Below are 21,423 nucleotides of genomic sequence, written 5' to 3' on the forward strand. Positions count from 1 at the left end.
TATTGCTTCGCTCAGGGCTTGTGACTTGGTGTCGCGATGGTGTCTTCCAATTTTTCACCGAGGCAGTGGACTGGGGATTAGGTAGGATGAATGGCTTGAAGCTGGAGCTTGTCTCGGCGTTGTGGTCTACTTCGGAGATTCGGCACAGGATATTCACCTTGCGACACGTGAGGATATCGTGGGTCAAGTCACTACTTATGTATAAAGGTCTCAAGACGGTAGAAATACAGTGATATTGGTAACGAGAAACCTCAACGGGACCAGGCCGACGAAGATCGACAGCCTCCGTCGTCAACACTCGCTCAATCGCTCTCTCTTCCCATTTCCAATCTGACCATTCTCGATTTGCTCTCTGTTTTTTTGGCCTTTAGCTCAGGATCATCTAATATCATGTTTCTCTCAACTCTCATTCTTCTCGCAGGGAGTGCGGCGCTGGTTACAGCGGACGGATGCCACGGCGATAACCTCCTCCGCGCCATGGAGCGGCATAACGGAACGATGTACTGCTCCATGCTCCTAGACTCTGGCGAGGCTACTGCCAGTCTCAGTCTACCTGATGCTATTCCGACGAGTTATCCTGCGCTCTCAGTATCATCAGCCGTAAGTTGCACTTTACCCATACATACCTCATAAACGTGATGGATTGGGTATTAACAAGCTACAGTGTTCTTGTCTTCTAAGTCCCGACCCAACACCGCGAGCGCCATGCCATGCAAATGCGACCGTAACACCGGCCGCCGACTACTCGACTGAAACTGACGACCCGGGAGCAACTGACGCAGCTTCAACAACGCTCTCGGATACCCAAAGCAATCCAACAGCCTACGCAACATTCGATGGCGGCTACTCTTACTCATTCCCCGGCCCAGCCCTCCCATCCGAAAGAGCCTCAACCTGCGGCTGGGGAGAGGTCACCGCCACAGTCCAAGTCACGGAGACGCAAGTCAGCACAATCTACATATACAGCTCCGAGATCCCAAACCCAACCAACGCGCAGAGTCTTTCGTCAGTAAGCGATGGCGACAGCGGTGGTCGTCCCGGCCCGCCTCCCACGACGAAGACTATTACTGGTGAAGCTAGTGGGACTGCGTCTGGGTTCGTATCGACGGTGACGTTGATTGGGAATTCTACTGTTGGCTTGCCTACGCAGCCTGGGACGACGGTTGGGTCGGCGGCGGTGCCGAGGGTGACTACGATCATCAACGGGAATTACACGACAGTCAAGACGGTTTCTGGAGGTGAATCTGAGCCGAGCTCTACTCCGCCCATGGGGAGAATCACGTCCGTCATCAACGGAGTCACCACGACTATCACTGGAGCTCCTGTTGAGTCGTCTTTGATTAGCAGTCTCACGAACACGCTGCCTGACGGAGCCTCTTCGTGGAGTCTACCTTGGGTGTCTAGCTCAACGATTGCTTCTAGCGGCCAGGAATCAACCGCCACGCCAATTCTGCCGCCGGCAATCACCACTATTACGAGTGATATTGGCGGTGGGGCATCGACTTGGGTTGTAACCCTCGGCAGAAGCACAAGTGGCGGTCCTTTCGCCAACAGCAGCACATCTACTCAAGTTCCCTCCGAAACCACATCGGGATCCTTCACTGTTTTCACGAGCATCATCAACGGGGAAGCTTCAACATGGACCGTGATAGGCGGCTCAACTCTTGTCGGCTCTCCAAACTCAACTACGCCCACATCGTCGCCGGGGCCTTCTGAGACTGCTGGGGTTAGCATCATCACGACTGTCATTAGTGGAGTTGCCTCTACCTGGACAGTGATCGGAGGCTCGACTATCGGATTCCCGTCAAATGGGAGTACAGTCCCAACACCTTCCCAAATTCAATCTGCAACAGAGACTGGCGCATTCAGCGTCATCACTAGCGTTGTTGGTGGGATTGGCTCAACCTGGACCGTCATCGGAGGTTCAACACTTGTTGGTTCACCGACTCCAAGTGCTACCCCCTCAGTCATCACGAGCATTATCAATGGCGTTGCTTCGTCATGGACTATGATCGGGGGTTCCACTTTCTCCGCAAACCCCAGCGAGACACCACCGACTTCAACGGTGTCTGAAGTCGCCACTGTGATTACGAGCGTAGTTGGAGGGGCTGGGTCAACCTGGGTCATCATTGGAGGCTCGACTATCTTGGACCCGACAAATGCCACGGTCCCAACTGCTACACCGACCACAACTGGTGGCGCGGTCGTCATCACGAGCATAATTGGAGGTATCGCTTCTTCATGGACCGTAATTGGAGGCTCAACAGTCAGTCAGGTGCCAAGTCCGACGTCTACTCCATCTGATCTGCCACCTGGCGCGACCGTCGTGACGAGTATCATCGAAGGCGTTGCTTCTTCGTGGACAGTAATCGGAGGCTCGACCATTAGCCCGGTTCCAACCCCGACGTCCACTTCACCCAGTCTTCCACCCGGTGCCACAGTCATCACGAGTGTAATTGGAGGCATTGCCTCGTCTTGGACGGTGATTGGAGGCTCAACCATCTTCGGTAGCTCGAACGCCACCGCCGGACCTCCTGTTGCAACACCTACACCCACGGTCTTCACTAGTGTAATTGATGGTGTGGCTTCCACTTGGACAGTAATCGGTGGTTCGACCATCTTCGGTACCCTGTCGCAGGGCTCTTCGAGTTTGGGAACACCGACAGCCGTCAGCTTGACTGGCGGCGCCACGTTCGTGAGCACACTCAATGGAACCAACCCGACAGCGGAAGGGTCTTCATCCGCCACTGCTACTTCATCTGCGCCGACAAGTATCTCAGTAACCTCGACCTCAAGCTACGACTCAGCTTTCACGGGAATCTCTGTCGTTGTAGCTCAAAACGCGACATCATGCTATGCACTTCCCATCCCAACACCTTCCCTCCACGAATCTCTCCTAAACGTCACCGATCGTACGCCTCCATATATTGAAGCGTTCTACCTCAATGAGAGTACACACTCCGTTCAATACCTCCGTCTGATAGACAACGCCACCAACCCAGTTCTCGTCGACGTCTCCGATCCGTCAAAGCTGGGAATCGTTGACAAAGCCGGCAATGTGCTATCCATCGACAGCGAGGGCCTGCACTTCGCCTCCGCAAATTGTTCACCCAAGATTGACGTTTTCATATCTGGTTTCTTCCAGCAACTCAACACCTTGACAAACTCTACTTGCACAAATACCACCGACATCCCAGTCAACGGCACAAATTCAGGTCGTCTCCCCGTCTTCAAGGGGACCTTGGCCGAGATGGCGCAAGACGCATTCGACGTGACCCTCCATCTCAAAGACCAGTGCGGCAACCCTGTCCGCGCCGATCTACCAGTCTCAGTAGCCCTGGGCGGCACTCAATGCATCGTCCTCCCAGGTACGACGGGAGACTTCGTCGCTAATTGTGCATTCCCTGGTAGTGGCAGTGATTCTATGGAATGCGAGACATCAGTTCAACAGACTCTGGATCACTTGACGCAGGGTTCTCTGGTGGGAAGTTGCCCATCACTCACGTCAGTCTGGAGTCTGCTCTTCCAACAACTTGGCAGCGTCATCAACGTCGACGAGCTCCTGCAACCCTTCATTGACGCTGGGCTACAACTTGGCTCTGATGCCGGTCGAGGAATCCTGTCAGTTATTGACAGCTTTATGAATCTCTATGACTTCTCGGCCGCGACCTTCAAGAACTCGACTTCGGGCTCTGGGTCGGGGCTAGGTGATATCGTCGAGGGATACGGGGTTACTACGATCAAGACGGAAGTCTGCCGCTCCCTCATCTCAACTGAGACGTTGAACCTCACATTCACGGCTGGAACCTCTACAACGCCCATCTCACTCGCAAACGTTACAAGTCTGCCTTCCACGGGCTCAGAATATGAGCGCAACGTCACGGATCCCACAGCCCTTGCATGCTGCCCGAATGCAAATGCGTGCGTCGTCCAAGATGGAGAACGATTCTACCCGCCCGAGGCCTCGATTCCTAACTCCGATTGCCTTTGCGGTAAGACTTTGGAGGGTGGCGGTATTGGGTTCCGGACGGGGAGATGCGTTGGGTATGATCAGTGCAACTCTACATCTCCGTGTGCTGGAGGTGGAGTATGTCTGGTTGACAACTGTTGCGGCTTCAATGTCTGTGTGAATGGGACAGAGTGTTCTGCTCCCAAGGCTGGTGGGATGCGGGTGAATCTGTTTGGGACGGAGACTTCTGGGGGTCTTTTCTGATTCTTCATTCACGATGGTATTTCATGTTTAAATTGAGCTTATTGATTTTGCAAATGATAACCCGTCAAAATGATATGGTCAAACAACAAATCTAATGTCAAGTCCTTTGCGAAAGTGATCACGAACATGTCCTTGATCCGTCCCGGTTAGCAGTCACACGTGATAGCTCTTGTAGGTGGTTGTGACAAGCAATCGCACTCAAACTGAGGTAGGACAACTAGCTACATGCACGTCGATATAAGCTACTCTTTTGACAGTCGACTGATGCACTATTCGCAGCCACTGTGTCTGCATGCGGTAAGACTCATGTCTCCCATGCAGCTGACGAATCTTTGACACCCTGAAATGCCACATCAGCAGTCAGCGTCATTCTCCCTATCGTGTAATTAGCCAATAATTAGAATAACAGCATTGTGTGCTGATTTCTAAGCTGACAGGAAGCATGCCGAAACGCGCTTTTGTCCGTTTTGCGCGGCGCGCGAGACCTGTCGCCTTACTACTTTATGCTTGGCCAGGGGTAGGATCCTTTCGCTTGCAACCACCACGAGATAAGATTGATGAGCAATCATGAAGAAGTCCGGCGATTGAGGTGTCGCGAGAAGCGAAGGAGCGAGCTTGAGCAATGATCTGGTCTTTTGGGGAGAATGGAGCTTGGCTCTCATGCGTGATGGTCTGGAGATATAAGGAAGATGAGCTCACTGATTTGATCTCAAACTCTTTTTGAAATCATCAACCAGCTACTCTGATACCAGACGACACGCTACGGATTAACACCGCTGCAATTTTACACTAGTAATCTTATCCATACAAGCAAAATCATCAAGTCTCAAACAACACAATCCATATTTCATCTCCCTAGCCATGTCTAGCGATTCTCAATCAAGTCGGGCGATCCTCGTCACAGGTGCAACCGGTAAGCAAGGCGGCGCCGTCATTGATGCACTTCTGGAGTCAGAGAGCGGCAGCGCCTACAAACTCATCGCCGTTACTCGCAATGTTGCGTCTTCCAAAGCCAAAAGCTTAGTATCGCGTGGAGTCATCGTCATTCAGGGCGATCTCAACGACGTTCCTGCCATCTTTTCCGACGCCAAAGCAGTTCTGAACTCTTCGAACACTGATCTTTGGGGTGTATTTAGTGTACAAGTACGTATTATGGAAACCCTGGGCTAGTCAGATTGTGATGCTAACGGACATTCAGACGGCCATTGGCAAGGGTGCGTCAGCAAAACTCGAAGAAGCCCAAGGCAAGGCGCTAGTCGATGCGGCTCTATCCAATAATGTCAAATTCTTCATCTACAGCTCCATCGACCGAGGCGGCGACGGCTCATACGACAACTACGTTCCTAGTGTAACTCACTTCGTCAGTAAATATCGCACCGAGCATCACTTAGTCGACAATGCACGCGGCAAGATGGACTGGACCATCCTTCGACCCGTAGCTTTCATGGAGAATATGGAGCCGGGAATGGGTATCAAGATCATGGGTACATCATGGAGAGTTGCCGTCAAGGAGAAGCCTCTACAGTTGGTGTCCGTTAAGGATGTGGGAAGAGCCGCCGCAAGGGCTTTCCTTCGCCCCCAAGAGTTCGCTGGCAGGCAGATTCCATTGGCTGGCGACGAGCTTACACTGGAGGCTGCCAGTACCATCTTCAAGTCTAAGAAGGGAACGGAAATTCCAGAGACGTTCCAGTTTCTGGTCAGATTCTTGCACTGGATGATCCCCGAGTTTGGCGCTATGTACAGGTGGTTTTACACTGATGGATTTGGGGTCGATATCGCGGCCGTGAAGCGAGAGGACCCTAATATGTTGGACTTTGGTACTTGGATGGAGGAAGAATATGATCAGGATGAAAAGCGTATCTGATTCAGAGCTGGGCAGGGGTTGGATGTAATGAGACTCGGGAAGACAAAACCGGCAATAGAGGATTTGCATCAATCTAATGGACTATAGCGAGAGCGATGAGGTTTGGTCTACGTTAAAATTATCGATTTCATAGATTTGAAAGAAAAGCGCTTTATTTGATTTCTTTCATACGAGAAAGTTCATCTCTTTGAATGCTGTGAACTAATGCTCAAGGTTGCGTATTTGAGTCGAGGTTAACCAGGTCAGCCTTCAGTGCAGTGACATATTTGACTTGATTGCGTCCCAAATTTTGGAAGTAGTGCAACATGAATATTTGGGGCAGATATTTCATTTAAAACAATCTTGTACTATTTATCCCATACCCTTATGCCAGTAGTAGTAGGTAAACCATGTCGCCCCCTTCTCTCCAATTCCTCTTGTGATCTTACGCTTGCGTTCATCTCTCCTTTTCTAGATCCGAAGCATCCAAGGCTCGCTGGTTTAGTATTTTTCCGACATGAGTTTTGTCTATCGACTCACAATTCCTGCGAATTTTCATCAATATCGTTTTGAAGAACTGAATGAGGGATCCTCGGTTCATGATTTCGTCTGAATCAACACCGAAATCGGCTGTGGCACCTATCTGTGTGCCCTCCGAGTCTAAAGTAAGGAATCTTCGCAAGTCAAGATAATCGTCTATCGACTTGATGTAAAGTTGACCGGAAAAAAGGTTTAGCTCTGTAACCAGTCGTTGACACATAGTCCGGGGGACCGATCGTCCCGGAGTCACGTAAAGATCCAATCCATCCAAAGGCCGGAAACCAAGATTGGGCCGTGGGGCGTAAATATGAATGGATACGAAGCTGGATCTCTCGATTTCTGGCAAAAGCTCTTGGGCCTCGTGTGGACTGATTATTGCCGCGACCGTAACTTTTCCCGTCTTCGACGCACTAGTCAGAATCCATTGAACTGACCTCTGGAAGAGATCTGAATTATAACCATTGCCTAGAGGGACGATAGTCCGGGCAAAGTCCTCAGTGACCAAAAGGCCCCGCGGGATCCTGCTGACATCGTACTGCTTCGCAGCACTGGTCTCCCCGAACGACTTGAAGGCCGGCAGAAATGCCTCTGATCCTCTCTCAACCACGCCATCGGAGATGAATGCGCGGACGTCGGGGTGTATGGCGTGTCGTGCAGGCTTTGCTGCGGGCGGTCTCTGAACCTCCCTTTCCTGCTCCACTTCTGGCGACAGCTCTCTCTCTTGTTCTTCTCGAAATGTGGTAGACTCCGGATTGACGCCTCCAAGTTGGAGCAATCTTTCGGTAATGGCGTCAACGCTACCTTGGTCGTTCGCGTGTGTCCCCTCTGATGCGAGCTGGAAAGTAGGCTTGTATCGTGTTTCTAGTGTCTGCGCTTCTTCTTCTAGAAATCTTTCCGCATGAACCTTGCTGATGATTGGTGAGTCGTCTGTCATTACTTCCTCCCAGAGAAGTTTCTGGTTTTGATAGCGGCGGCCTTGGTTCGCCCACAGCCATATCCCACGGCGTAAGTCTTTGAATGTATCCATAATTGACCACTCTAAGATATGATCTACCGCCAAATCATTGTCTCTGAGATCAAAAGCAGAGGAGATCTTCTGGTTGATCTCGTCGGGGACGCAAAATACCACAGACTGGCCTTTGCCCAACTTCCTCATACGCATACATGCTGATCCCACTTGATCTTAGCAAACATCTACAAAATATGGAATTGTTCAGGAACGCTTACCTTGAACCAATCTATCCTTCGTCAGATTAGCTCCCAATGTCACCGCTGCTCGATAGCTTTCCGGAAGCTTCAGATCCGTGCCTCTGGTGTGAGCTTCATCGAGAAATACTAGGCAAACGTCGGTCTGAGTTGCAAAAGGCGAGGTCTGGAAGCTTTCTATTCTTCCTTTGCGGTCTACAACACGAATATGATCATCCTCGTCGCAGAAAATCACAGCCTGTGTTTTGTCGTTGTCGACCGTCATCTCGAGCCATCGTTCTGCGACCCCAACGTTGTCAAGTTCTAAGATCTGAGCACCGACGTCAAGAATAACTCGTGCCGGAGGATCCAGCTTGACGACCATTTCTAAAAGGGTCTCGGCATCTGTCTTTGATGCTTCTTTCGTGGATGGCATCAACGCCACAGAATTTTCGTCCTGGAGAAGGTATTCCAGTACTAGAGCGTTGGTATGCTTTTGATCGGGGAGATCAAGTTGCCTGACGCTCAGTGGAAGGAAAGCACAAGAGTCGTTCGTTCCACTAAAGCCTGTGGTCGGATTCGCCGTCTCCTTGCCAATGTCCCACCCTGACGCTGAAAGCTTGTAAGGGAATGCTCTCACCTCCTTAGGAAAGACAATATGCTGCAGGAAGTAATCAATCGTCCCCTTTGCGTAGCGAATGCAAGGGAAAATCTGCCTGACACATTGACCGTCGTCGAGATTAATGCCCGATAGTTGATGAAATGATGTCGGCAATTGGTCGCTATCCTCCACCCAGACACAGTATTCCATGTCCGCCTGATCCGAGTGCAGGAGATGCTCGAAAGTCTGATGAATTTGCGCATCCTTCAATCCGCCGTAGTAGTAGCTGAGCGATGTGAGCGTGATGATAACGTCTGGGTGGCTGAATTCAGATCGAGCGCTTGGGTTGTCTTTGGCCTTGTATGGCACTGCGAGTCTTGTGCCTGGCTCACGCGTATAGTCCAAACCGTAATCCACCCGCCATCGCTTTTGGCAAAATACAAAGCTAAAGATCTGGCAGGCGATGAGCCCTCTCAGTAAAAGAAGGGTATTCTTGGTAGCTGGCGACCAAATCGTGGATGACTCAACCTCCGACGCTTCCGCCGGCGTCAGGTTGAACTTGGTGATGTATGTGTAGACAGCTTGCTGTAGTGAACGTGCCTGAGGGGTACCTATTGGAAGACCAGCCAAGCCAGCCTCACTGATATGACGCGCGATCAGACTGAGCAGATGATCCTTGGCGCTTTCCCGCAAAATGCGTGTTCGAGGGAAGCATCCTTTGTGGCGACTAGACACTTCGATCGAAGTAGAATCAGCCTCCTGGGCCGCTGGGAGGAATCTTCTCATCACCCCAAGAACTTCGTGAATGCACACCCATCGATCTGGACTGTGCTCTACTGGCTGCTGAGATCCCATCGTGTAGACGAGTTCGAATTTGACATTGAAGTTCTCGTCGCTCTCATCCACAATGTTGCGGGAGAATTCGTCGAGAAATTGTTGAGACCTGATTAGTGACTGACTGATTTTGGCCTTGTCTGCGATGGCGGTTTCAAATCCCATGAGCTTGAAAGATAGAATGTGTTCAGGCTGGATGAGAAGGACGCCTTTGGACTCCATGCACTCTTTGAAGAGTGTGTGAATAGTTTCGGCTTCAGATAGACCGATTTGGAGCGCCCTCGAAAACGGCATGCGGAAGACTGGTCGTTGAATCAGACCACCCCCGAGCGTTGCATCCAACATTTGCTCCATCTGTTTCGACTGAGCCTTCGCTACAATGGCTCTCACCATCTGTGATCCGTTGGCGGTAGCGGCGGCGACCATAGGGAGAATCACCGAAGACTTCCCTTCCCCCATGTTCAATTGCATGACAGCACTCTGCTCAGCTGGTGGATCTCTCATCTGCCCAGCAATTCGTTCCTGGACATCTCGAACCATCATTCCGCTCTCAATCTCCAACAACAGGGTATCGGGGTGGTCATTTGGGGACCAGTTCCTGTGTCCAGAATTCCGTAGCTCGTTTGTCAATGCGATGGCATCTCCTGACGAGGCCAGCATGCGCTCGGCTCGCTGAAGTTGTGTGACAGCAATCCCATACTGAACAAGGTACTTCCTCCAAATAATTGGAGTGAGATCTCGATGTAAGTGATTGAGTCTTCTCAGAAGTAAAAAGGGAGAAAATCTTGGCCGTTGATAAATGTCATGGATGTTCGCGACACAGTTACCGCCATTCTGACCAAACAACGCCATCATGATGAGACTGTGAAGTTTCTGGACGGTCTTCTTGCAGTTTTGCAAGTAATCCAGCAAAGCAAGAGTCGCCTCGTCGTAACAGGGCTTGAGGAACACCTCGGTCGACTCGTGATGCTGTAGAGCCTCGAGACTTGTCTTCAGTCCATTGACATGTTGTCTTTCGTACTGGCCAAGTTGCCTGTTCCCGAGTCTGGAGAGCAGGTTCGGTAGCTTGAAGTTCTTTACACTTCCACCTGCATTTTTCGGGCGCTGGCAGATAGAATCGTAGTCCAAGACAGAGACGCTCTCACTGACGAAATGCGGTATCGTTTCTCGGAAAAAGTCGTCTTCGCCCAGGTATCGCTGCTTTTGAGACGATATCGCTGATGGCAAATCGGGGGTTGATAGTCGAGACTCCATGGGAGGCACAGTGTTGACTTCGGTTGGTAGGTGGCTAGCAATAGCGCCAAGATGGGCATAAAACTGGAGGTTGTCGTGCCAACTCTTGAACAACGCTGTAATGGCAGGCAGGGCTGCATCCATGCGTACATATGTATTCCAACTTGTCCTATCTGGATGATGCCGTGGTATCACAGGAACACTGCAAGGCCACTGTGCTTCAAGTATCTTCGTCAAAACCGTGACTGACTCCATCGTTTTTCGATCGTATTGTTCTTCCTGTCGTCGCCTAAATTCCCAAGATGACTCCAGTCCTGATTCGTTTTGCGTCATCCTGGCTTCGGGGCATTGAGAGAGCGGGACGAGATTACTTGTTAGGCAACTTCGAATCTTCGAGGCGACAAAACTCTTCCCCTCAGACAGATCAAATTGATCTGCCGCCGGTGACACCATCTCCGAAAGTTTGCTTGTCGAGTGGAATGAGGCTAAGGTCTGAATGATGGTTATGTCTGCTCTATTGAAGTATGCCACCATCGCTAGCCATATCATCAGGCGATATTTGTTGACATCCCCCCTCAAAGACCTCTGCATCGTCAGGAAGTTGCGCGTGATGAATTGAGATGTCTTGGACAGAAGTTCGGGGTTATAGGCTATCTCCTTAATTGAGAGAGCTTGAGCGCTACCAAGGACTGAACTGTGACTCCGCAGAAAGTTCCACAAGCAGCCTTTCAGTCCGTGAGGTAAAAAATCAACAAGACACGGGGTCCGGCGGGATAATAAGTTGGCTACCATGAATGCCCAAGTTCGTCGATCTGAGCTGCGTCGATCTCTGGCCGCATAATGTGTGTCATCATGCTCTTGACACTGACGCTCAGCACCAAAACCAGAAACTCGAAAAGTTGACGAGCGAAGGTTGTCACGATCAAGGAGAAAGTGATTTGCGTGGTCTAGTGGTGGGGGTCTGAAATATAATTGAGGATGAAAGAACCGTAGTTTCTCTGCCTGTTGAAGAATGGATTGTACAGAGTCGTGGAATAACCCATGCTGGGAGAGAAAGCTCAGTTGCGGCGACCATCCCACAGTCTGCATGACGCGTTCATTTGTAGGATAGTAGGCTCTACTCGGTGTCAGCTCTGCGAGTAGTCCAAGCAAAGCCACATTCTCGCGAGTAAGGACGTCAAAAGACCTGACGGACGCTGAATCGAGAATGCTGAGAGCTTCCTCAGTGCCGGTTTTGCCTGTCAAAGGGTCCGGTATCCCAAATGATGTCAAGGCGTGAAGATAGCAAAGGAAGAGCTTGCTTTGCAGGTTGCCATTGAGGACAAGTCTTCCTAGTCTCGCGTCCACGTCGTATTGGTGCACACCTGCTGCTCTGCCTTTCTCGATGCAGACCTTGACATGCTCTCCATGCTTCATATGGGATACACATCCCTCAAGAATGAGTACCTTGCGACCAGGAGTAATGGCAGCATGGCAAGGCTGATCGATACGTAGGATGAGCTTATCCTTCAGACCCACTAAAGTACCGATGGATTGATTTGCGTCCACGGACATCCCTCGATATTGTCTTGACATTAACGATGTCTCCTTAGATTGGTACGTAAACTCGAGCCTAGCTTTGGCGAGGTCCACAAACAACGACCCGTCCGTCTCGTTGTGAATGATATGAATCGAGTACTGGTCTTCGAGAGGGCGAAGAATCGAGGATATCGCCTTGGCGGATCGACTGTTGACATCTATCAGAGCTGTACCATCTCTCACAAGCGTCCATCTATTCCAAGGGGCTGGTATAAGTCTCCAGTGTGACCGATCATGTTTCCATGGTACCTGTTTGTCGCAGAACTCTACGCAGTTCCTGTTGTAGTCGTACCAATGAACATAATCGTTGACAAACTTGGTTGGAAACTTCCCCGTAAGAAGACGTCTTGGAATTAAGTCGTAACGATTCTGGTTGTGATAGGCTTGAACCAAGACGTCAAGCTCTCCGTGACCGAGATCTTGACTGGTGCCTAGGTGTATGACATGGCCTGCATACTGCCTCTTCGCCGAGTACTGCATCCCTTGGATTGATGTTGGCATGATCTCTAGAGACATCTTTCCGAATAGTCCCTGGTAGGAAAGGTGGCTCAGGTATCTCCCAGGAAGATGATCAAGTGGAACACCATTCACCAAAAGCTCTCCAGTAATCAGGTTGTAGCTGATTGCCATTTGACCAGATTGTGAAGTGGTGGTGCTCGCCAACCAACAGCTGTGTGTTTCAGAGAGAGTTGTCCACTTGTGACTGGGCTCGTAAGCAGACCATGTTGCAGAAATAGCATCGTCGAGTGCGAAGCTATTGTGAACGAGGATCATCTTCGCCAAGTAGCCCCAATGCAAGTAGGAGGTTCGTTGCCAACGGTAGTAAAGATACCGGACTAGTTCATCAGAAGAATCGAGGAGTGTCTGTGAGCCCTCTTGTATGGCGAAACAACACTGGAAATAGACCGAGGCGCTTTCAGTCGTCGAGAAGATCGCCCGTTGAAATTTTTCGTCGACGTTGAATGAGTCTGCGCATATTAACGCAACCTCCAGCGATCTCCGTTGAAGTTTGAGTCGTTCCTTGTCGTCAGGAACATTCTGACTCATGGTCTTGAGGTTTTTCGCCCATGCGAATGTAGTGTCTCTCGCTTCTGTCAAGCATGCAAGACCCTTCTGTTGTATCGCCGTACACTGGGACAGTGAAATCATACGACGAGATATTGCTGTGAATGATGACAATGCTGTTGATGATTGCCAGTTTTCTTTGAAACGCTGCATTGCCTCTGAAACGCCCTCTAACATCATGATAGGAAACGAATCATTTCCGCAGATGGCATGAGAGCTTCTTAGTGCATTATCGCCTTCCGGGCCAGCTTGATAGATGCACTGTTGAATTATAAGCCCTGTTTCCCTCTTTTTGAAGTCCACAGTTGACGCAAAGAGTTGACGAAGGATGTTCATCCACTGGAGGTTGTGACCAATGGGAATTGAAGCAAGATCCTTGTATTCTTCGAGTGTCATCCCTTCGGGACAGTTCTGCAGCGTTGCGACCACGGTGTTGGGCGTCGGGCCGCTTGGGCTTGACGATGGGCGGAAGAGAAATTGTTGCAAAGGTTTGGAGAGCTTTGGCAAGCGATATGTGCATTGCTGAGATACCACATCGGATGATTCAAAGGAGGAAATGAAGCAGCCTCTTCTGTCGTCGAAATAAGCGAAATTCAGCGCGTTGTCGAGTAGGATACTGGCCTCAGTCGCCGTCCCCACAGAGACTTTTCTCCGATGAGTTGACATATGAGGCTTATCTTGGGACAGCAGGCCGATATGCTGTGAATCGATGTTTTGGCTGTAGAATCTCAAAAGAGCTTGATATTTTCTCAAGTGAAAGTCAGCACGAGGCTGCTCTGATGTTTTCGCGTGTACCTTGAGAACTTTGAACAGCACGAACATGCTAGCCTCTCTCCAGTATCCGAATGATTCCGGAACCGAAAGCTCAAAGACTGTAGACTTTGCTGCAGAGATATGCCTAGGAAGTGGCCACTCGTGAACATCGATCCTCAGTCTGTCAGCTTGCTGTTTGTAAGAACATCGCGAGCAAGACCGGCTGTGAACGTCTACATATGTGTAGTTCCGACATGAAAGCTTTTGGTAATACTCGCAAGAACTATTCCGATGCCGTTGCATCAGCGACTCATATTGGCTCTTCAGCTTTTGTAATTCCTTTTTCTTGGCTTCTCGATCTCGGGTAGCCTTTTCTTCGATGGATCTCTTGAGCTGTTGGTGCAAATCTGAATCATCAAAGAATCGCACTGCGAAACAGGCCGAGCTTCTGCATTCGTGGTAGATGGGTGGGCCGGACGAGTTGCGGCGTCGTCGTTTCAAGTACAACTCAGCGTTTCGAAGCCTGTCCATTTGATCATGGGTAGGAAGAAGGAGGTTCTGAAACGGTCCTCGAGGAATCTCATGGTCAAACGCTGCGAGAAGCGGGCAGAAATGTACTGCGGCTTTGTCACAAGCGACCCAGAGCTCCAAGATTGTCAAAAGCATGATAGATGTCGTCTCGGGGTTCTCGGCATAGAATGAGCTAGCAGTGCTATGATAGCTTTCCATGGCATGGCGAAGCGTTGAGCATGTGCTGTGCGATCCGATTGTGAGTTGTTTCTGAAGCCACGACTGTAGATGTGCCTCAACCCAACCTTCGAAGCAAATCAAGTGAAGATGGAGGTGTTCCGTGTCGGGGGTTCGTATTTCCCGCTGCAACTCAGAGGGACGGTAGCTGACTAGTAGCCAGGAGGGTGTGAATTCATGGTAAGTGGCTGAGTTCTTGCGATTGCGAAGAGTCCTCAAAAACGAGTCAAGCTCTTCAAGACGGATGATGGAGTCTTGATTGAAGTCCAACATCCGCAGAAGATCTAACTTGGGGCCGAGGGTAGGAGAATTCTGCTGCTGGGTAAGAGTCCACCGGTCTGAAATGAACTTGTTCGCGAGGCACATCTTTCCCTTCACAAAGTCGATTGCAGCCGGGGCGGGCTTAGACTGAAGTTTGAGGATTCTTTTTGACAGTTTCGAGACCATGGAAAGCAAGATGTCAGACGGCAATCCGATGTTCAGAGCGTGATCAAGCACTCTCGCCATCACGAAGACCATGAACGTTTTGTATAGGCCACGGTGCGAAGCGGTCTCTGCGACCATCCGGGTAAAAAGTAGTTGCAAGCTCACACGTATGAGCAGCCAGGTTGAAGAACGGTGCCACGGAAGCAAAGCACTGCTCCAATTGACCTCCTCCCGAGTGTTTTTCAGGATTCGTGTTGTGGCAAGAGCCTCTCCGTTGGCAAGAAGATAGGAATAGATGAACTCTGTGATCATCTCGGGGCTGGCAGTATCACGACTTTCGTCGAGGAATCGGCCCGCTTTCTTAGCGCGTGGTTGGGTCCCGGCGATTGCCTGGGAACTCATCTTGGCCAGGGTCGCAGCTAAAACCTCTTGGAATCCTGGTTCAACGAAACGTTTGAGAGGGATAGAGATTCCGACTCCGGGGAAGCTTCTGCGAAGACGACCTTTCGTAGCCATGACTGATTCGTTGGTCGGAGACAATTCAAACGCCTCCACATTGATTGCTTCATGGTCCCTCGTAATAAGAACTCCAGCATTTTGGGCTCTGATGTTGAAAGAAACGACACCCCCGATAGGCCCTTATGAGCCATCAGCTTTGTTATCACGGTTCAGTGGCATTTGCAAACCTTTGTTCACGGGATTCTCCAGAATTTTGAGCAGCTCTGACTCATCGACGGCGACAGTATCTTCCAGGGTCTGATGAAGACGAACCATGGCCTGCATCAAGCCGATGGCAATCTCCACAGAGCTTGCTTGACTCTCGGGAACGTACTTTCGAAACTCGACAACAGAATCTTGGACGACCTCGAGTAAGGCGCTTTCATTTCGCGGGCTGAAGTCATCTGATTGGGGCAATTGAGGCGGCAAGAAGACATGATGATAGACATAGAGACTTTTCTGCTCTGCCATTTTGTTGGTTTTTCGAACTTAAGATAATTATTGGTCTTGTGTAACTAATAATATTGAGTCCAAGATTTGTAGATAGTAGATAAGATTGATTCAGCAGATTTTGGGATGGCCTGAGTGGTAGTTGAGGGATGTCTCGCTTTATTAAAACCCCCCGTACCACTTTCTTCTGTTATACACATGACTTACACTTTACCTCCTCGGAGTCAAAGTCTGCTATTGCTGTTGGGAATGATACTCGGAGATCTCCCCTGTGAACACACATTGGCATTTCCGTAGGCCTCAACTGTAATTCTGCGTAGGAGTTCTTCAGTGCACCATGCCCTAGGATCAAAAGCCGGGCTTCCTAGCAATTTCATCAGACAGCCTTTGGCCTACGTAGAAACTCTCCCTCAGGTGACAATGTTGTTTGTCATGGGATGAAATAGAGTTCAAATGAATAGACTGAACTGTTGGGGAAACAAGCTCGCGGCTTGGCGAACAGGTTCCGATATGCTGTTGATGATTTCTGGAAGAAGAACAACGGCAAAAGACTGATAACGGTCTTCTTTCACGGATGATGTCCGAGAGATGACGAGTCTGGGCAGGCTTCAAGGGCAGTCTAGAGCATCCTCGGCCGGTTCAGGCCGAAGAGGATGTTTGGAAAACGTAGCACTTAACGCTGGAGGCCCTCCTGGTCAAAGGTCAATAAAGTAGCACATGCAGACTCGATTGGTCGCGCCGCAAACTTAGTCCAAAACTAGTGCTTCCCGTTCACATGCCCAGCACTCTCGCCCATTTCCCGAAAGCCGCAAAGTCCGGAACACGCCGACACATCCTCACACCGTAGTAGGCCTCGACTACCCACTTACCGTTACTTGAGATTCTCGTCTCTCGTGTCATCATCTTATTGAAGCTCGCGACACCAAGCTTGAAACAAGAGGCTGTTTTTGATTTTCTAGGACTTTGGCCTCCTGCATCTGAAGTAAACCGAAATTTTGTTGGGTCAAGATAAGGTACCCTACTGGATCCGGCGTTATACACCAGAAGACAGACCCGATAAGCAAGTGGAAAACATACATGTCCATGATATGATGTCAACAGCCGACATTCTATCACAAGAAGATGAAACATAGTCATGGCGAGGACAGCCCTACGCCGCAACCGAAAACTCACCATTGTGATTGTGGTAATTCAAACGAATGCATCTTCCCTGACACAGCTTGGTGAACTTGATCAACATCGACTCTGAGGGTCACTTGAGCTGCTGTTTCCTTCCTAATTCAAGGAGAGCAGCTAGTATGTAGAAATGGATGATTCGAAATCCGGGAGTTAAGTGGAAGATGTACTATAACGCAGTGTGGTACAAGCCATGTACGAAATGATCCTAGAGGGATCTCGGATATAGTGACCATGCAGAGCAGGCATGAGTCTAGGGGACAGTTATTGCCTCACAGTCAGGGGCACTCAAGTATTCCTGGCCGCGATACATTTGTCACTACAATGCTATGTGTATTCAAGGCCGTAAGTAAGGATATTCATGAGACGTGAGACCAGGGCCGGTATGCCTAGCCGGCTTTATGTTTATGTTCGGAGCTGGGAGAGCGTGGTAAAGTACCCGCGTGTTTACCGAAGCTCTTTCCTTATTGTACGAGATCGCCTTCAGCAGCTGGTATTGGCCGAAGAATCTTCAAGGTCACGAAGAACATGTGTTTATTCCATTCAGGTCGGTTGAATATGACTCAATCCGAGAAGACTATGTAATGTGCAGAAACTCGTACACGCCCAAGTCCAATCACGGGTTCGGATACGCGCGTCTTACGGAGCAACTATAGAGGGCTCAATCGAGATATTTGCTTTCCTCTTAGCATCCTGAGTAGAGACCGTGAGACCACATGGCCTCAACTTCATCTGCTCACCTGGCGACAAAGAATTTTAGTCGCCCTTTCGCTTCTTTCCCTCTACGACTTCCCTCTCACCTTCCCTCTCGCCTGCTCTCTCACCTATTCTTATTTCATTCACAAACCACCCGCAAATACTTTTCTTCTCACTTCAACTCACAATAAATCACTCCAACTTTCACTCCCCCAACCATCGCCGTCACAACTTTGACGGCTTTTTCATCATACCAGGACATCTCATCAGCAGCAGCACGACGCGAACCAATCGATATTTAACCTTCGGACTCTCCGCCTTCTTCACAACTTTACACACTCACCATCTCACCTTTCCGCCTACCACGACGCCTTCCGTGGAGCCACACGCACAACCAAACCACCATGGCACGCGCCAGACCCTCGAGTTCTAACTCTCGTCTGAATCTGCGGGAAATCCTCGAGGAAGGGCGGTCATATATTGCCGCTTGCGACAAGCGACGAGCCGCCGGCTGGCCGCTGAGAAAATACAACGACCTGACAGCGTCCGAAAAGGAAATACCTGACCGGTGGATGGCAAGATTCTACGAGTGTAACCATTTGGGCAAGCTCGATACGGCGGAAGCGAGAGAGACTGCGAGAGCCAAGCTGTGGGGGCTGGTATTTTCCACCTGGGACACAGACAGCTCTCCACCGCAACCTGCACGTCTCGTCGCCAGAAAGACAACGGATAGCATATTCAAAATTGGGATCCTGAGAGAGGATGTCGAGCCTTCCAAGAAGCGAAAGGCCGATGACTCGAGTGTCCCCGCGCCTGCTTCACGTCCCCATGGACCGCGTTCCCGCGGCGCCGACGTCTTTATCAAGGCCGACATCAACTGGGCAACCGAAGACCTGGGTTTCAGCTTGTGCGACGCTAGAGGTGCAAACTTCACCTCCGACATCAAGTTTGAGTGGACGCATGGCTACTATCCTAGCTTTGCCATGGAAGAATGCGCAAAAGGTTGGGACCGTGACGAACTCCGCCGAATTTGTCTAGTTAGTCAATACCCACCTCATAGTCTACTGGAATAGGTACGAGCTGTTGTACTCCCTCAAGAACAACTTGGGAGGCCGTGACGAAGCGAGCCTTCCCGAGGCTCGTACTATTGTACGATGGCCCTCAAACTCCACGGACGTCGCAGCCCAACTTCCCTACGTGATCGACAAGACGCCCGACAACGCGAATGAGCTGTTGACAAGCGTGAAGCTCTGTGCCGATCTTTAGGAAAAGCGTGGAATCTCGCTTGGGCGCTTTCTCATGTTGCCCCGGAAGATTCGTTTGCTTTTTCCTATTTCCCATCAAAGAGGAGTTGGTTTCTCTTCTCCTACCTTGGCAGCATTCCGTTTGTGAATTAGTCTGCAGTGGGGAATCTGGAGGGTTTGGGGACTACTTTTGAGAAAGGGCCGATCGCAATGTTTCTCTTGCTTTTAGAATTCACACCATAATAATCGTCTTCTATCTTCATTAAGCGATTTTGCGATCCAGAAAATTCAACTTTGTCGGGGTAGCACCAATTATTTTGAGGCCTCACGGCTTTCCGCTTGACCCGTAGGTAAATGTCTACCACAAAGAGGCCCCCGAGAATTAAAGCTAGCCGTTGATTGATTCTGTCCTCTTTGTTACAGACAAGCAACTCGAAGGTCCACATTTCAGATGTTCCACGCCGCTGGTAGTCGTGAGTACCAGAGCACAGTCAAAATTGAATGCTTCCGAATCCTTCGGGGCTCTGCAATGTGGGGCGCCGGGCCGGACCCGATGGTCTCGGATTTACAAGGCAACTTTTGTGTCATTATCCCGATCCGGGTCGGCTTTGGTCTGCACCGGCCCAAATAAGTTGCCCATTCCCGACCCGCTGCTGGCATCAGCCAAGACTTTGGCCCGATCGCTCAGCCGGAGCCTGCTTTGTGGCTTCAGGCAACGCAAATCCTTGCGCGGTCATGCCTGAAAGTTGGGGCTGTGTTTTTCAAGACGCTATTCCAGACTTGCGAGAGGGCAGACTTAGTAGAAACATAAGTCGCCCGGCGCAGCGATGGGAGAGACCGGGTCATTATATAGATTCAATCTTCTGCTTTTCGTGAGTTAGGGGCAATACGGTTCAACATCACAGCATCGGAAAACTCAACCAACAACCTGATTCAACCTCCCGCATCATATCAGAGCAACCAGGTTTGATCCCCATTCTATCGCGTCGTCCGCAATCCATAATGTTGAACCGCAACATGAACCAGCTTTTCCCACCAAAACCGACTTTCACAGAACAGAACCTGTCGAACCAAGCAGGCAGAGTATGCCCTGCTTTCCCAAATATCTTCAACATCGAAAGTTAACAAGACGAAGGTCTTTATCATCACAGGCGGGGCATCCGGCATCGGATTAGAACTCTGCAAGATCCTTTACGCAGCCAACGCGACTATATATATCGCAACACGTTCAAGCGAGAAGATAGCCACGGCAACCAAGACCATCAAGACCATATACCCATCAAGCAATGGCCGACTCGAGCCACTCATCCTCGACCTCGCAGATCTGAAAACAATCAAGCCAGCAGTCGAAACTTTCCTTGCCAAAGAGACAAGACTAGATGTACTGGTACACAACGCCGGCGTCATGATGCCGCCTCAAGGCAGCAAAACTGCCCAGGGCCACGAGTTACAGATCGGCACAAACGCGCTTGGCCCGTTTCTCCTAACACAGTGCCTGGAGGAGAGATTACAGGCTACCGCTCGGCTTGAAGGGATGCCAAGAGGACGCGTGAGAGTAATCTGGGTCGCGAGTATGATATCGCTTGGAGCACCCAAAGGTGGTGTAATCTGGGATGACGCCAAGGGTGCGCCGAAGCTGTCTGGTGATTCTATGAGCGATTACATGCAGGGCAAAGTCGGCTGCGTTTTTCTTGCGGATGAGTTTGCAAGGCGAGTGAAAAAAGATGGCATCATCTCTGCGGTAAGCTTGGTTCTCAACTCCTCTCACTCGATCACGGCCAGCGATGGCTGACTTGAACAGAGCGTGAATCCAGGAATAGTCAAGACAGAGTTGCAGAGACATGCTCCAGCAGCAATGAGTGTCGTAATGGTATGTCCAAAAATATCTGACATTGTGGTTTTCGTCACAAAGCTAATCGGGTCCAAGGGTGTCGTTTTCAAAGGGCCTAAATACGGCGCTGTGGCAGGTGCAGGTGGGTCACGTGAGGCAGCTCCTTCACATCTCGGAGCTGCCCCACCTACACCTTGCCCAGATATCCAGCCCAGCCAGCCCTCAGCTTTTCCCATCATCATCATCATCATCAGATCCAATACAGTAGTATTGCCTCCACAGGCGCTTACAGCGAGCTCTTTGCAGCTTGTTCACCAGATGTCTCTGTAGAGAAGTCTGGTTCGTACATTATCCCGTGGGGAAGATTCGGGTGTATCCTGGAAGACATTGCGGAGAGAATGAAGCCGGGATCAAGCGGGAAGAAGTTCCTGGGAAAGAAGTTTTGGAACTGGTGTGAGAGGGAAACCTTGTCTTATCAATGAGGGGAGTTGAGTGGCGTTGATTACATGT

At 50.3% G+C, this 21,423-nt stretch overlaps 5 protein-coding genes across 5 annotated transcripts; 4 read left to right on the forward strand and 1 right to left on the reverse strand.

Annotated features, from left to right (window-relative positions):
* Positions 1-2,707: 2,707 nt before the first annotated feature.
* On the forward strand, positions 2,708-4,213 carry BDP81DRAFT_316648 (uncharacterized protein; the record flags this gene model as incomplete). Its single annotated transcript, XM_060584187.1, has 1 exon — positions 2,708-4,213. A coding segment is annotated over one exon (1,506 nt), but the record flags the coding sequence as incomplete, so codon positions are not given.
* An 861-nt stretch (positions 4,214-5,074) lies between these two features.
* Positions 5,075-6,077, forward strand: BDP81DRAFT_316131 (nucleoside-diphosphate-sugar epimerase family protein; the record flags this gene model as incomplete). Its single annotated transcript, XM_060584146.1, has 2 exons — positions 5,075-5,356; positions 5,412-6,077. The coding sequence occupies 2 exons, from the start codon at positions 5,075-5,077 to the stop codon at positions 6,075-6,077; spliced, it is 948 nt and encodes a 315-aa protein (XP_060446646.1).
* A 436-nt stretch (positions 6,078-6,513) lies between these two features.
* BDP81DRAFT_515603 (uncharacterized protein) lies at positions 6,514-15,987 on the reverse strand (the record flags this gene model as incomplete). The annotated part of the gene is made up of 3 exons (XM_060595858.1): positions 6,514-7,763; positions 7,824-15,656; positions 15,684-15,987. 3 exons carry the CDS (start codon positions 15,985-15,987, stop codon positions 6,514-6,516), a joined length of 9,387 nt encoding a protein of 3,128 aa, XP_060446647.1.
* A 2,255-nt stretch (positions 15,988-18,242) lies between these two features.
* On the forward strand, positions 18,243-19,104 carry BDP81DRAFT_392665 (uncharacterized protein; the record flags this gene model as incomplete). Its single annotated transcript, XM_060587741.1, has 2 exons — positions 18,243-18,840; positions 18,899-19,104. The coding sequence occupies 2 exons, from the start codon at positions 18,243-18,245 to the stop codon at positions 19,102-19,104; spliced, it is 804 nt and encodes a 267-aa protein (XP_060446648.1).
* A 995-nt stretch (positions 19,105-20,099) lies between these two features.
* Positions 20,100-21,395, forward strand: BDP81DRAFT_371295 (uncharacterized protein; the record flags this gene model as incomplete). Its single annotated transcript, XM_060586626.1, has 5 exons — positions 20,100-20,165; positions 20,218-20,823; positions 20,884-20,952; positions 21,010-21,049; positions 21,196-21,395. 5 exons carry the CDS (start codon positions 20,100-20,102, stop codon positions 21,393-21,395), a joined length of 981 nt encoding a protein of 326 aa, XP_060446649.1.
* Positions 21,396-21,423: the final 28 nt, after the last annotated feature.

Source organism: Colletotrichum phormii, assembly GCF_030913505.1.
Source record: "Colletotrichum phormii strain CBS 102054 chromosome Unknown BDP81scaffold_7, whole genome shotgun sequence".
Lineage (NCBI taxonomy): Eukaryota > Fungi > Ascomycota > Sordariomycetes > Glomerellales > Glomerellaceae > Colletotrichum > Colletotrichum phormii.